Source organism: Nelumbo lutea, chromosome 6 (assembly GCF_056320005.1).
Source record: "Nelumbo lutea isolate HS-2025 chromosome 6, American lotus-T2T, whole genome shotgun sequence".
Taxonomy (NCBI): Eukaryota; Viridiplantae; Streptophyta; class Magnoliopsida; order Proteales; family Nelumbonaceae; genus Nelumbo; species Nelumbo lutea.
Genome location: NC_142689.1, coordinates 7,871,342 through 7,887,220, shown reverse-complemented (window position 1 = coordinate 7,887,220; position 15,879 = coordinate 7,871,342). Strand labels below are relative to the sequence as shown.

Genomic DNA, 15,879 nt, shown 5'->3' with positions numbered 1-15,879 from the left:
TCAACAACTTCTCTTTGAGTTTCTGCAGAGCCTTCACTTTGAGATAAGAGACTAAGAGATAAAGTAAGGCCCTATTTGGCATCACTCCAAAAAATCGTTTCTAGCGATTTTGAAAATGAGAAATGCGTTTGGTTTTGCCTGGCCCCCGTTTCTCTTTCGAAACGGGATGAAAAACTCCCTCGGCCAGCCCCATTCATTGTTGTAAATAAATCTGGATTCAGAGAATGAGAATTCTCGGTCGAAGTCATTCTCGCATCGTCATTGTTTAAAAACGAACACATGTGACAAGAGTCACACGAGAAAATAAGGGTACTACGGTAATTATAAACATCTTGACCTAAACCCTCATTCTCGTTCTCATTTTGTCTTGTATCTTCTTACGAGTTGCAACGGCTCTCTACCACTCCTCTCCAGTGCCGTCGACATCCATCTTCCTCATAATCTTTCTCAGGTAAATATTTCAAACCAGGTTTGTTTTCTCCACATTTGAAAATTGAAACCAAGTTTCAATTGTTTATTTTCTTTTGCTTTTCAGTCTGGGAATCGTTTCAATCGTTCTTTCTCCACCAATCCTCTCTAGCACTGTCGTCACTTTCCCAACTCACTGTATGGAACTCTTGGTTCCAATAAATTTTATTGTTGCAAGTTAAAGGTGCATGGGCTGTTACAGATGTCATTTTTCTCTCGATTTCGTTCTACTTCCTATTTTCTCTTTGTTTCGTTCTCTCTTGATCCCAATAAAGTGACTGTTGCTCATGAAGGGACCTTAGAATCCTCATCAGAACCATGATACCAAATCCTCTAGAATGATACTCAACAACCAATCCCTGTTTCAAAATTTCTGGCATGTTTTAGGGTAGAAAAAAGATAAACTTGATAGAGTTTTCAATTAATTCACCTGCAACAATATCAAAAACCTTCAAATAATACATACTCAAAATCAAGAATAACTTCCAAATACAAAACCTCAAAAGCAAAGCAAAAAAACAAAAAATCCCAAAACACTCGGGACAGATTTATTGGGAAATAAATCTAGTGAGATATGCCACCCTATTGTCAACCCAACTAAGTTGGCATTCACTTTTGTAGACTTTGTACAAGTTGTCCATATGCTTTCATAGGCTATGCCAAGTTTTCCACTCACCATGTTCTTAATCGTATTATATAAGACAAAGGGTATCTTTGGCACAACAATCTTTGTTCACCACCATCTCAATGCTGTATCCAAATACTGGGCAAACCTTACTGTGGGTGCTAGAGTTTCCCGATTAAATTCGTAAGGAGGGTTTTGAAAAACAGCTGCAACGACTATTTTATCTGATCCAGAGTTGAAGAAAGAAGGTAATTCACCTGTTACTCACAATGACTTTTCAGACATTTGGATATATTCTGTTAAAACAAATGCAATTCATCTCACAGTGGAGGTTTTGGGATTAGGTCAACATAGGGGAGGTCATAGCAATTCTCAGAAAAGTGAGGAGACATCTTAAGTGTTTATCCAAAGAAATAAAGAACTCTCTTAAGTGTTAGCACTCAACTTTTCATGGTTTGGTTCTTACTGTTCCAAATAAATTCTAAATCTTTTTTTTTTTTCCTAACCAGGTTTGGTTTCTTTACCTGAAGTTTGTCTGATTGTATGTTCCTCCTTCAATGGCCAATAACTACCCTATCTATGGTGAAAACTTGTAATCCAATCAAAACTACAAGCTAATATACTTTAAATATTAAGAAAAGCAAGCAACCAATGGTAGTCATTAGTAAGATACGCACTGATTATACCATAATTCACATGTAGGTACATAGAAATGATTTCATCTTGGTTGATCAATATATGCCCAAAGAAGAAGTCATCGTACATGATGAAGTGCAACAAAACCATCTTCTAAGGAGGGATTTGATTTTTACAATCACTGCATGCGGGTGCTACATGATCACAGCTTGTTGGGCATTTTTTTATTAATTATATGTATCATTTTAATTTTAAAATGAACATGTGTGGACACGGGAGCTGGTCTCTTTTCTTTTATATGTATTTGATAATGTTTTAAACGAATTAGAGTGCAATGTCATTTTATTTGAACTTATATTTATTAGAATAGAAATGGTTTTATCTATCAATAGGTCAAAGAATTGATTCCAAGAAATTTGTTGTTGCCAAACGTAATTCTATTTTTGAGAAATAGGAATCAAATGACTGTGCCAAATAAGACTGGTGATTCTCAGGATGAAAATTCTCAGAATCCATTCTTTTCTGAAAGGATTCTAAGAATGAGAATCCTCAGAATTGATGCTAAACGGGCCTAAGTGTCTTCTTTGAAGGAAGTAAAGCAAAGTGAAGTGTCCTCCATTAACGAACTAACAAAGCCTTTTTTTTTTTTCAATGATTTTGGAGAGGCTTGCGAATTCTCTTGTGGGGTTTGTGGGACTAAGAGAGGTGATGAATCTTCCATTTACAGTTTTGTGATAAACCAGATAAGAAATCTGTAGGAGCAAATGTCTCTCTTTTATTTCTTCATAGCTGAGAAGCTCTGGTTTTGGTTCTCTGAGGTCTAAATTACAGAGGTTTCTTGAGGTGCAGTAAGAGGATAAACAAAATAGGAGTCAGAGAATGGGAGTGGGGTGGAGGTGAGAAGCCTCCAAAGATGGTGTGTTGGCCAATACAGGTTGAGTGGAGAGGAGAAAACCTTCAAAGATGGCGTGGGAGTGAATTGATCCAAAATAAGTTGGGTTAAGGCTACATAATTTGGAGAAGCTTTTCAAAGATGGCATTATATTTTGAAAATTTGAAGAAAAATTAAGGGTGAAGTACATTGCAGCCCAATGTAATTTGGAGAAGCTTTAGCAAATAGACAAAATCTTATGTTTGGATTAGATGCACGGACCCAAATTTTTAATGAGCTTAGGCGGTTAGCTTAGTTCTGACTCGCATTCAACTTGGCTTGTTTCACTGGCTTTCGTTGTCAGATGTTGGACTCATTCAGGCCCGAATCTTGCAAGCTTATAAAGGGCCCAGAACCCAAAATTAGCTGAGTTCGTTTAAGCTTGGACCACGAGCTGCAAAATTGAAGCTAGGCTTTGATTATGACAGGACTGATCTCAGGAACAAGCCGACCATAGTTCAAGCTGTGACAAGCATCTGAATAATGATCCAAGCAGAACGTGGCAAAGAGGGCTGATGGGTCATGTGGAAATTGGAGTACATGACCCAAGTTAGACAACCCTTCTGGATTCTGGCTTGACCATGTAGTCGTCTTGTTGAGAGAAGCTATCTTACTTGAATGGAGTCGAATGGAGGCATGACATAGCCAATCCAGACAACTCAAGCCAGACCATCTGGACCGAGTCGACTGGCCATGTGTTTACATCACAGTCCAGTTCAATCTTTTTCGTTTGTGGGTGATTTTGTCCATTTCATTTCAACTTTCCCAAAGGGCACAGACCGTTGAAGTTTCAAAGTTCACAGGTGTCATGAATAAAAAGTGTTTGGTTTTGCTTGCCTATATGGTAGGCTGAAAGCTGCACAGTGAATGAAAAAGTCGGAGTTGGGGAACATGTGAAATCCTGTGTTACGTGATAGTAAAAGCTGCCACATTGAAGATTGCCCTGTCATGTAAACCTCTCAAATTTAAGACTCTTCCGGGGGTGTTTGGTTGGAGGAATTGATTTGTTGATTCCAATTTATAAAATTGTCACATCAACCAATTCCTTAAAAAGGTATGAAAAATCCCATTTCATAAGACTCGTTCCTCAAAAAAATCAGTGGAGGAATGGGTTAGTCCTAATTAATTTCATGAGATGTCAATTATGTACAGCTCATTAATGTGGTGGCAGTTAACATTTTTCTTAAATCACGTCATTAACAGTATTTGTACCAAACAAATTTATTGAAGTAATCACTAATCAGTGATTCCCCCAAAACCCTCAAAATTATATATTTTGTTTTGTAAATGATCTTGACAAATCAATTACCCCCAATCAAACCACCATTCAGACTCTAGCTAACCCCCAAATTAATATGGCCTTTTTAAGTAGGGTAGAGTAGGAGTGATAATGGGCTGGCCCATGCTTGACACCTATGGTAAGGGTTATAGCCAAATCAGTTTCTCGGTCTATAAATATAAAATGTTAAATATATAAATTATATTTATAATATAAAATCCCACCTTCACTCTTCCAAGGCAAGTTTTGTAGGGATGCAACTTGGGCAGACTTGGGATTTTGTTAAAATTTGAATGGGCTCAGCTCGAAAGAGTGGGCCCATGGATGTAAATTCTTCAAATCGAATATCCGACTGTTTTAGTTGTGGTTAGTCTTTCTTCTAGTTTGCTTGATGGGTTATGTTGTCTAAAGTGGTATGTTTTCTATTTCTTTGCAGTTGTGAGTCTGGTTGTACGTAGTTCTCCTTGTTGCTGTGCGGCTGTGGGTTGTTTAAGAGTAGTACTTAGTTGTATCTAGGGGTGTTAATGACCAGTTTTGGGCTGGATCCGTCCAAATCAAATCAAGTTGAACAGGTTGAACGATCCAATAAGACATATTGAGTTGGACCAGTCCAGACTTAATGGTCCAAAGTACTTAAGGGATTGGATTAGACCTAATCCATCTGTAATGGATTTATATTGGACTAGGTTGGGTTGAACCAACATCCGGTCCATTGGCAGAAGATAAGAGTAGGAGTGTCAATGGGTCATGTTTTGGTTTGGATGTAACCTGAGTTAAAAACCAATTTGAACAAGTTGGATGTTCTAATAAGACATTGATTTAGAGCAGCCCAATCCAAGATATTTATAAATTGGGTTAGACCTGATCCACCTATAATGAATCCATATTGGACCAGATCGAGTTGGACCAATATCAGTCCCTTTACCCTCAAAAGATTTGTACCTCTAATCCCATGGAGTATTTTGGAGTATAAGCGTGCACCATGTACCTATCTATACTATATCCTAAATGCAGTTGCCCACATACTGCTAATGTTGTTTTCCAATCCTTTTAAAATTTTGTTTTTTTTTTTTAATTTTAAAAATAAAAAAAGAATAAATTTGGGGCTATTTAGTCTCACCCACAACCAATTTAATTAAAAAACTGAATATAATATGGGCATTTTAACACCAGCCCGTATATCACAGGGGTCCCTTTCAGTAAAGTACATAACTTGCTGATTTGGTCCTTTCAAGATTGAGAGTGGAGTTGACAGGGATTTGCGATATTACATTTATTTTCATAACACGTTTTATCTCTTCTCACAATCAGAATTCATAATTTTCTTACTTTGGATGCCTTGGGCAGTTGGGCTCACGCAAGACAACGTAATACCACCCAACTAGTATAATTGAGACCACAAGTAATACCTCCCTATCTGATCAGCCATAGATTCCTCCATGTAAAAATGTCTTCCACCCAGCTTTCACAAAATGTCTTGTAACCAAAATAACAATGCAACATTGTAATACATCAGACAGCGCATGGCGCATAAATCAACAATAATAGGCAATGAAATTTTGAAAACTCAACTCGGAGTGTAAGTAGGTGTTTGGCATTGGTACTCTGTTATCAGCACTGTTTTCTCATAAAAATGGTATTGGCTACTCGGTATGTTTGAATGGTAAGTGTTTATTTTTTGTTTGGAAATAATGCTGTCACATATGTTGTTTTTTGGGAAAACAGTACTGGATTTATTTGATACCAGTATTGTAAAAAAGTTTTCAGCATTGGTCATATATTATCCAAGATGATACCACAATGATATGGGCTGTTTTCTGAAAAAATATTGAATTTGATCGTTTGTTCAGACCATACTTCCCATTTTTCAAAATGAAGCAACATTTTTTTTTTCTGGAAAAATGGTACTAAATAAAATTCTGTTTTCTGAAACATCACTTTTTCTGATGTAATGCTTATGTGACTTCTTTTCTCAGAAAACAGTGACTTTGATTTTGAGCCAAATGAGTCACAGAGTCTATTACTTGATTCAAAGGTCTGGTATTCAAGCACCTTCTGTGTCTCCTCTTAATATAGTGCAACTTAAGATTGTATGCTGCATATATTATATAATATATACAGCAATATTCATTTTAATTGTCGTGGGAACTATCTATAATATCTCTAGGAAATGACAATGGTTATGAAATATCAGATCGATCTGCAACCAAATTTGTTAAAAAAAAGATAGGGATGAACTAGGACCGATTAATTCATTTGGAAGGTTACACAGGCAATCGCCTTAAACACCCTTAACTCGAGGAATCTTATCCACCTGGTCGCAATTCAACTAATGGGGAAGGAAAAGTTAGAAGATGAGGGAAAGAAAAAAAAAAGGTAGAAGTGCACCCTGAAATAAGAACCTCTAGACATGCACTGCCGGAGTGATTGAAAATAGAAACCTAACACAAAGCTTGGAAATCAGAATCCCAGAAACAGAAATTTATTAATTTTGTTTTAAATTTATAAAATTTTGTTTTTATTTTTTAAATTTCGATGTAATTTGAACACGAGAAATTCTTGCAACCTGCAACACAAATAGCTCAAAAAAAAAAAAACAGTGTAATAACGAATGCAAATAGCAAGAACTCATACAACCTGCAAGCATAATCACCTTCGACTAGAAGAGCTTCATAATCTTAGAGGAACTAACTCATCTTGAAATCCTTTGATTTTGAATTTATGCGAGATCTCTGTTCTCCAAAGATCAAATATCCGTTTCGAGTGGGTCCATTCACTACCTATCTGCTACAAGTTGGTGAATAGTGGGCATGTCATCTCTCTGTTGTCTTACTTGAGTGTGTATCTCTCTCAAACTATGCTGGGTTCCACTATTTGAAAATTTGATGAACTAATAAGGCTAAAAGAGACTTTCCGATAGTTCTCTTAAAGTTAAGTCTGACCGAGGAGGTCTTAGTCTAATTTGAAAATAGAGGAGAGGCTTTGGTATTAATGAAAAACCTCAAAGGGATGTTTAAACCTTTTACCAAAAATTTATACACAGTGCAGAAACAAACTAAAAAGAAATTTAACTCTAGCTCTAGTTTCAAACGAGGAAGGCGTATGCCAAGGTGGCATTTGTACCTATGAAGGCATGGTTGCAATTGGGGTTCCAGTCCCACATGGGACTAGACCTGTTCATGGGTCAGGCTTGGGCTTGGTTTTTGCCAAAATTGGAATGGGACTGGGCCCAAAGCCCAAACTCGGCCCATGATAGTTAGGAGTTGGTGGAATTAGAACTTACACAATGAATATTAGTTCCATGGTTGGTTCTAGCCTTGGTAGTTTTGAATTCGGTTCCAGGATCTACCCTTGGAACCTGTTCTTAAATACAAGATATTGGGTCCGTAGGCTTGGGTTTGGGCTTTCTCAAGAAAGCTCGACCAGAGCCCAACCTAATAATATTTAATATTTTAAATAATAAACATATATTTTATATAATAAACAAATATATAATATATTTTTCTTTGTTCCTATTCTCTTTACTAATTAAAACCATAGTGGGTTCATCCACATTTTTGGGTTTTGGGGTCATTTAATATAAATAAATCAATTTTATTATCTACTATCCCAACCTAATAATATTTAACATTTAAATAATAAAAACATATTTTATATAATAAACAAATATATAAATTATTTTTTCTTTGTTCCTATTCTCTTTGTAAAAGCCATAGTGAGATCTTCCACATTTTTGGATTTTGAGGTCATTTATGAGTAAAAAATACAAAAAATCTTCTTATCCAATTTCTAAATTGCGTTTCGGACTTTATATAAATCCAAGCTCATAATCTAGGCCCGATGATTGGACCGGGCTTGGGCTCGAGCCTGAGGTGAAGAGCTCCACTCCATTGTGATATTTGAGAATCAGAGAGTGCTGTCGAGCAAGAGCTAACATTCTGAAGTGGCTGAAAAAGGGATGACGAAGTTGGAGAGTATGAGAAGTAGAGAAAATAAAAGGAATTGTCATAATTAGTCACTACAATATGGAATACCTAGGGTCTACACTACGGAATTTTGTTACTTAAAAGTTAGTAGTAACAGTAGGAAGTGCATTGTAATTAATTTGATTCGAGAATTCTTCTTGGATATATAATTTGATTGATTGTTAAATCAAAATTTTTATCATTTTATGCATGTGTTGTGTGAAATTGATATATATGAACTCTTACTCATCTTTATAATTGGGTAAAGATGCAATATTGCTTATCTCCTTATGTCAACTTGACATAATGGTTTGACGGTCGATTGTTCAAAATCCCATAAACAATGAAAGAATCGAAAAGACTGACTCATTTTTAAGTTGACTTTTGTGGCGTTATTCCCCTTCCCCCACATCACCCCTTTTTCGGGTGCGAATGTAATAGGCACGTTATGTAAGCATAATGAGTGAGCACATAATAGCTGTGTGATACATGTTTAGTTAGTGCATCTTTCATTCAAATATTTTTGCTCTGGTAGACAGAAATTATTTATTATTTTATTATTTTTGTCAAAATAATTAGAAATAAAAAAAATAAAAAAGAAAATGTAAATGAATTCCAACTCTCAACATGTTTAGTCTTTTTTTTTTTAATTATTTTGACAAAAATAATAAAATAATGAATAATTTCTGTCTAATACAAGTAAAAATGTTTGGATGAAAGACACATTAACTAGAACATATATCACACAGCTGTTACGTTCTCACTCATTGCGCTTACTCAGACCCATGTGATGTGTTTAAAGCTGGTGCCTTTTGTCTTTCTATTAAAACTTTTAAATTTTAGAGTAAAAACTTTTAAATTTTAGCAGTTCCACTCGCTACATCATTCTTCTACGTGTCGGTGTTGCACCATGAGAAATATTTCTATTTGAATCCAACACATTTAGGCTGTCTTCGGTTTGATAAGAAAATAACAGTGGAACAGAAAAATTGGGGCGAGAGTTCTAAAACCAAACATAGCCTTTCAACAACTCATTTTCTGGAAAGGTTCATGACATTAATTCTTTTGATGGATAAAGTAATCTACAATATTAGAACAAATAAACAGAGAGTAGTTACAATCTTTGTTTGGTTCATGGGGCTACACAACGGGGGTAGCCCATCATCCCCCATTCCCCCGGTCCCGGATTTGATCCCAAGTCTGCTATACAATCTAAAAATATCCCAGCAAAACCAGTGAATAAAAGATCGGTTCTGATTTATAACAGACATGGCACTTAGAAAATCTGCTTCAATAATTACTTTCTTCCATCATCATTTGTGAGGCAAGCAGAAGTTCTTTATGGATCCCTTTAAATTCATCTTCCAAAATTCCACCTCTGGAATAAAAGAAAAAAAGCTACCTACTGCAGCCAGCAAAAATTCACCCAGAAACTAAAGGAAAAAACTTTCATTTTTAATGACACCTGCATCAGTGTTTATCTTGATATATCGAGCTAACCAAGCATGAACTGGAAGTACCTGCATACAAAATCTGACTAGATCCCAAGATGAACTATTTAAATTGTGTTTGGATAAGCTTCAAAGTTTGTGCTTTTAAAGCCCAAAATCATAAAGCACTAATTTTAAGCTTTGGGGGTTTAAAATGTCTTCCTTGACTTTGGGTTATAGTGTTTACAAAAGTAACACTTACCAAAACACAAGCTGTTTGGCTCAATTTTGTTTTCTACAGCTCAAAGCTCAAAAGCAAAAGAATATCAAAACAGAGCCTTAGTTTATTTGAATATGAATTATTTGAAATTTTAAATATAGCATTAATTTATCTACCAGGATCCATTAATTAAAAATTGCCTCTTTATATGTGCTACCAGACAAGTTGGATAATAATACTACCAAATACAAATGTAGAAGGAAAGCATCGATTTGTTTTCTAAGCAAGAGATCTCTGAGTTCATCTTCTCCTTCCCAGAATCAAGTTTCTGTCTTACTTGGTGGCTTTGCTTGGATGAATTGACTCTCTTCTCCAATCCAATCAGAAAAGGAGTCATTCTCACAGTCCATGCTCCATCCCATGTGAAAATTATTTTAGTAGTTAAAATGATAATTGATATATGATCCTTGGTGTGTGCCACCAAAAAAACTCAGAAACAGTCAAAAACATCTGTCAGTCCAACCATACAACCCGTGAGGCCTTGACTGAATTCCAAACAAGAGAAAAGAAAAAGTTGTTTTCCTTTGCAAATTGGGGCCAACTACAAATTATAATTTCTATCACTTTCTTCTCAATAGAAAAATAAGTCAAAAAGATAAAAGAAACCAAAATAGTTTTGTTTTTTGTTTTTTGTTTTTTTTTTTCTCCTCTGTAACTGCAACTCCATGTGCCCACTTCCCTCTTCTCCTCCAAACTCATGTCTACCTGTCTACAGATTTCTCCTTTAAGCCTTGTTCTCCGTTCACAGAGGAAACAGCCATCTGTGTCTCCGCCGATTTGGCCTCCTCCCTGTACTTCTTATAGATGTCTCCTTTGTAGAACTCCCGTGTTCTCAATACCAAAATAAATGAAATAAGAGCTCCGACCAGTGATGCCCCTGTTAGTACAAGAAATGTAGACCTGTAGCATTGGTTCCCAATGCAAGTCAGTTCCTTCACTGATGATCTGGTGAGGCCCTTAGCTGCAAGCTGCTTCAATGCCTCCCTGTCATACAAGAGTCCGGCCACCTTTACGTTCAGTATGTAAGACCCAAGGGGGCTAGCCAATTGGCCACAATTGAACAATGTTGAGTAGTATTTCAGGCCAAAGAGCTCGGATATGATGGCAAACAGGAGCGTCAGTTGTGCACCGAAACAGAAGCCGATGATCACCGACGCGATGTAGACGGAGCCGGGGAAAGGGAGGGCGATGATGAGGTAACCAACAGCAGATGAGAGAAGGACAAGCGTCAACATAAGTGTTCGAGGAAATCTCAGCCTAATCAAGTATTCGGAGAGGAAACCTGCAAACACTCTGCCACTGTAATTCCAAATGCTCACCAGTGACACAAAGGAGCTTATAACACGGGTGGGGTAGCCCAGTGACTCTCCTATCTGACCCAGGTTGTCCACTGCCGTCAGACTGCAACCGAGCCCACACAGGGTCGCCATGAACAGAATCAACATATCAATGCTCAGGAGCGCTTGCAAGATGGTGTAATCTTCACCTCTTTCTGGCCTCTTGAAAATGCTTGAGAGGAAAGAACCCTTGGGCTTTTCTTCTAACTGGGTGGAAGAATTTGACGACAATGCCGCCGGCTTTGATTCCTCCACGACCGGAGGTTTCTCGACGGTGACCTCTGTTGGAGGTTGATTCTTTAGCTTCCTTAGGGCGAACTCTTCTCTAGCTGCAATGGCAAGGGGCACAAAAAGCAGTACACAAACAATGGTAGCACTCACACAGTACAAGGCGTGGGAGAAAACAAATTGTTTCTGAAGGATCGTCATGACCATGAGAAACAAAGCCAGTGCGATCGATACATAGAGGAAGTGGTAGAAGACCTTAACCTCATTGGGCTGTCTGACAACCTTAATCACCCGGATCGAGTAAACGAAGATGAATGATATCAGGGCCGGCAGCCACCCAATGAGGAGGATAAGAGATTTGGAGTCGTTCCCGTAGATGGCAAGGTAAAGCTGCGTCATGACGGCTCCGCTGAGGCCGACGAACCCCTTCATCAGACCTAACATGATGCCTCGGCTCTCAGGGAAGTTCTTGACACAGGTAACAAGCGAACCAGTGTTTGCGAAATTCTGTGAATTGGCACCGATGCAGATGTACAGGCACATCTGCCACACTTGCGGCTTGGCGATCCTGCCGGTGACAGCGAGCCATATCATGAAGTAGCCAGCAAAATTCATGGCTGAACCGACTAATAGCACGAACCATGTGGGCGTCACCTCCGCAATCAAGCCAGAGAGGACGCCAACATTAGCGCCAAGGTCCTTGCAGAAGCCCAGCAAATTAAGGGTGGACTGGTCGTACCCAAGAGATGCTTTAATATCTTTGGAGTAGATACCGAAGAGGTAAGTAGCTCCAGCACCGGCCATGATCCAGAAGGAGGCGAACACCATGAACCATCGGCCCCGGATCAAATGTAGCAGAAAACCACCACCTTGGCCTCTAACACTGATCATCTCTGCCGATGCCATTTCTTTTCTTTCTCTCCGAAGAATCGCAAGGAATTGAAGGGGTTTTCAGCAGACGGTGGGGTCGTTACAAGATTAGAACCCTTACAGGAACAGCTATGGGGTTTGTTCTTTTTCTGTTAGAGTTGAGGGTGGGAAAGCTATTTATAGCACCAAAGAGAAGATGAAACTTAGAAGAAAGGGAAATATCGGAGAGTAGAGAGTAGAGAGTAGAGACTCGCATTGTCTTCTACTCCTCTTAATGAGATGGGTTAGACTTTTTTTTTTTTTTTGGTAAGGAGGAATTTCATTAAACACACAATTGTAAATGGATTAATCGGATAAGTAGTGTACTTCAGTTCTTTGTGTTTGGATAACGACTTGGTGAATTCCTTACAGTCTGGAACTCAAATTCAATTAATTTAATTGGCCCATGATGGATTGCAATCAGATGATCCTGATGGGCAACATTTTACCGGTGAAGGGAGCATATGAATAAGATACCAATCTCAAGGCTGAAAAGTGCCAACCCAAGTGGCAAAATATAGTGATCAGTGAATAGGATTTAAAGGAGAGGTACGCACTTCTAGGACTAGACCCCGCCACTAAAGACTGAGGGGAGCACTTCAACAGTGGATTAGGTTTTCAAATGTGAAAAAATGACATCCTCTTGGATTCCGATCTGAAGGCAGAAAAAATGTACACCTGGCAATCCATGTAAAGAAACAAAAGTGGATTAGATTTTCAAACATTCGTCTTTCTTTCGGATAGAATCATGGAAAGGTTATGAGGAGAACATGTCAGTGGAAGAGGGTAGGTGGGGGGTTCAGTTCTAATAATCCGGCTGGATAAGAGGAGGATGTGATCAAGTCAAAAATAGGGCATCCTCTTGCTATATCAGTACCCTTTTTTATGCACAATTGTGAAAACATGGACCAAGGTAATCAGCCTCCATCAAGTCTATCAGGATTGGGTTACCGATTCTTGACGTGTTAAGTTTATTAAACTTTAAACCCCTGAGTCCACCGGATCACCTGTCCACGACAATTCTGTCCACGTCTATCCTCAACACATTACCCCCGTTCCCTGATTTTCCCTAGTTTGGGCCGGGCCAGTGGGCCTGGGGGAGGCGGAGGCCTCACCAATGACCTACATCCAAATTAAGATGCTGTTTGATAAATCTTTTTTAGAAGATTTTTTTGGTGGATTAAACAGTTAAAAGATTATGTAAGTTTTTGTACTAAGATCTTAATAGTTTGAAGACCTGATTAATGTACGTTTTTCTATATAAAGATGAATTAAAATAGACAAAAATACTTTATTTGAAATTTTCCAAAAATAACTCAAACTAGGCATCTTGTATCTTTATTGAATTGCGGTTTTCGATGACTAAATCTTTTTCTAACCAAACAAGACCTAAACACATGTTAATGAGTTTCTAAAAAAACACCGCACAAAAAAAAAAAAAAAACGCACTAAACAGGGCCTAGAACTAAAACTCTACAAAAATTAGGCGCATAAAAAGGGTGTGATGGAATTCCTTGATCTATATCTATAAAAAATTAAAAACCTATACTATATAGTTCGTTCGTGGGTCCCTGACCTTTGCGTTTCCCCATGGTAACTGGTAAGTAGGTTTTACCGTTTTACAAATTCATTAACGCCCGTGTGGGCTCAGACCTGGGCTTATGTTGCAGGTCAGGAATCCAAGCCGGGTTAGGTTCAAGCCCAACTTATAGCCCTTATCATAGATGTATAACCTGGCTTGGCCCGGCCATGATCACTCCTAACACCTCAGTAATTAAGGAATTTAATAAATTAAATATTTCATTTGACAAATAATAATACTATTCCTGAAATCGTAAACCAAACAATGGATCCTAAAATAGAAAGGGTTTTTATTTCTTTTTCATGGGTCCCACTTACTTGTGTTTGCATTGATCGTTATTTGTTAGTCTTGCTCTTGGAAGTGGTTTGATAACAGCTGAAGTGACTAAACAATGCTTTGTCTTCTTGTCTACCAGTGTAGGAGCACATGTGTAAGTATTAACTATAGTATTTGAATTTAATTTTTATTTTATGATTTCTGTGGAATCTAGGACTAATATTCATTTTATATAGTACTAACATACTTAAACAATAAAGATAAAAGTTGATATTTTATTATTAAATTTAAATTTTATGGCCTCTACTAAAAAAAGTATCTGCACAGATAAATAGGTGATATTATAAACTATTAAAAGAAATAAATAAATAAAATATTCAGAACTATAATAATCAACCCAATTTCAAATTCAACCATTAAAGAATCTCTATACCTTCTTAAAAAGCAATTAAACTCATTAATATAGGTCTGCATCAGCCATCAGGAGTTATGAAGCGGCCCCTGGTTCATTGAGAAGCTCTGCATCAACAGAAGAATGGTCCATGATAGAAGGGAGAGACAATCTTGTGAATGCAAGAAGAATGCATGGTAAGAAGTTCAAGATGGATGAACAAATTCAATAATTTTGTTATAGTCTCAATGTCTCATATACCCTATCACAACTTCAATAGACCTCAGTAACAATTTTATAAAAAATGATTATGTGATTGTAAGATTATATATTGAACTAGCAGGACCCTTGCGATGCATGGGAAAATTTGGATGACTGAATAATTTTATAAACTATTGATTAATTGATAAATTAATAATCAAAATTTATTGTTAATTAATTAAAAGTATTCAGGTTATTGTTAATATTTAAAATTTTAATAATTATATTTTCATTTTAAATTAAAAATAATTATTTTTAATTTAATATGAATAAATATTTTTAATATATTTAATTTTATTAATCATTTGTAGTATGACTATTATTATTTTCATTATTTTTAAATGAAATTTTGATTGACTTTAAATAAATAAAAATAATTACAAAAGTTAACAATTTTATTTATTTCAATAATAATTAACAATTATATAGGAATGGCAATGGGGCAGGGAACCCCATCCTTGTCCCTACCCCATAGTCAATACACTCTACCCCATCTTGTCCTCATTCCACGGTGTCAAGCGGGTTTAGGGCAAGGCACCCACTCCCCGTTAGGGGTGGGGAATCCTCGATTTTCCCTACCTTATCCTCAGTGTCGGACAAGTTCAGGGCAAGGCACCCACTCCTCATCAAGGATGGAGAATCCTTGAATTTTCCCCACCCCATCCCGAGTGTCGGGCCAGTTCAAGGCAAGGCACCCAAGCCCCATCAATCCAATATTAAATTTGATGACAAAATTGATCAAAAGGATATACACATGGTAAATTTCTAAAAGTACACTAAATTGTCTTTGATTTTCTAAAATGTAATTTTATGAAAATTTTGGAAATTTTGTTACATTTGTGTAATTTTGAAAATTTATTAAAAAAATGCAATTTAATAGCATATCCAAGTTTAGAATACGAAGTTTTTTTTTTTCCTTCCAGAAGAGTGCAAATACAAATATGTACAATACAAATACAAGGTTTAAAAGATTTTGCAGTGAATATATATCTATTTGCACAATTTCCAAAAGAGCCTAAATCCTTGTACTTTATATTATTTTGTATGTATTGTATGTAATGCACATACTTGTATTTGTACTTGATGAAGGAAGATTTGGCCCGACCTCTTTATTATGAGACACGTGACAGAAACGACAGCTCGGCAAAAGGGGCCAAGCCTAGGCGGGAACAAGGGGACACACTTTGCTGAACTAACCCAACTTGTAACAGCTCAGGATAGACTTCGCCGAACTGCCACCTTGTAACAGCTCGGGATAGACTTCGCCGAACTGCCGCCTTG

General features: G+C 37.1%; 1 protein-coding gene and 1 long non-coding RNA gene across 2 annotated transcripts; one reads left to right on the top strand and one right to left on the bottom strand.

Moving 5' to 3' along the window:
* The first annotated feature begins 240 nt into the window (after window positions 1–240).
* Window positions 241–2,144, top strand: LOC148847141 (uncharacterized). Its single transcript, XR_016100420.1, has 2 exons — window positions 241–451; window positions 1,796–2,144. It is a non-coding gene; the product is annotated as an uncharacterized LOC148847141 (long non-coding RNA).
* A 7,956-nt stretch (window positions 2,145–10,100) lies between these two features.
* Window positions 10,101–12,436, bottom strand: LOC148847140 (protein NUCLEAR FUSION DEFECTIVE 4-like). The gene has a single exon (XM_088948453.1). The coding sequence runs from the start codon at window positions 12,083–12,085 to the stop codon at window positions 10,316–10,318; it is 1,770 nt and encodes a 589-aa protein (XP_088804579.1). The 5' UTR covers window positions 12,086–12,436; the 3' UTR covers window positions 10,101–10,315.
* Between the last annotated feature and the right edge of the window lie 3,443 nt (window positions 12,437–15,879).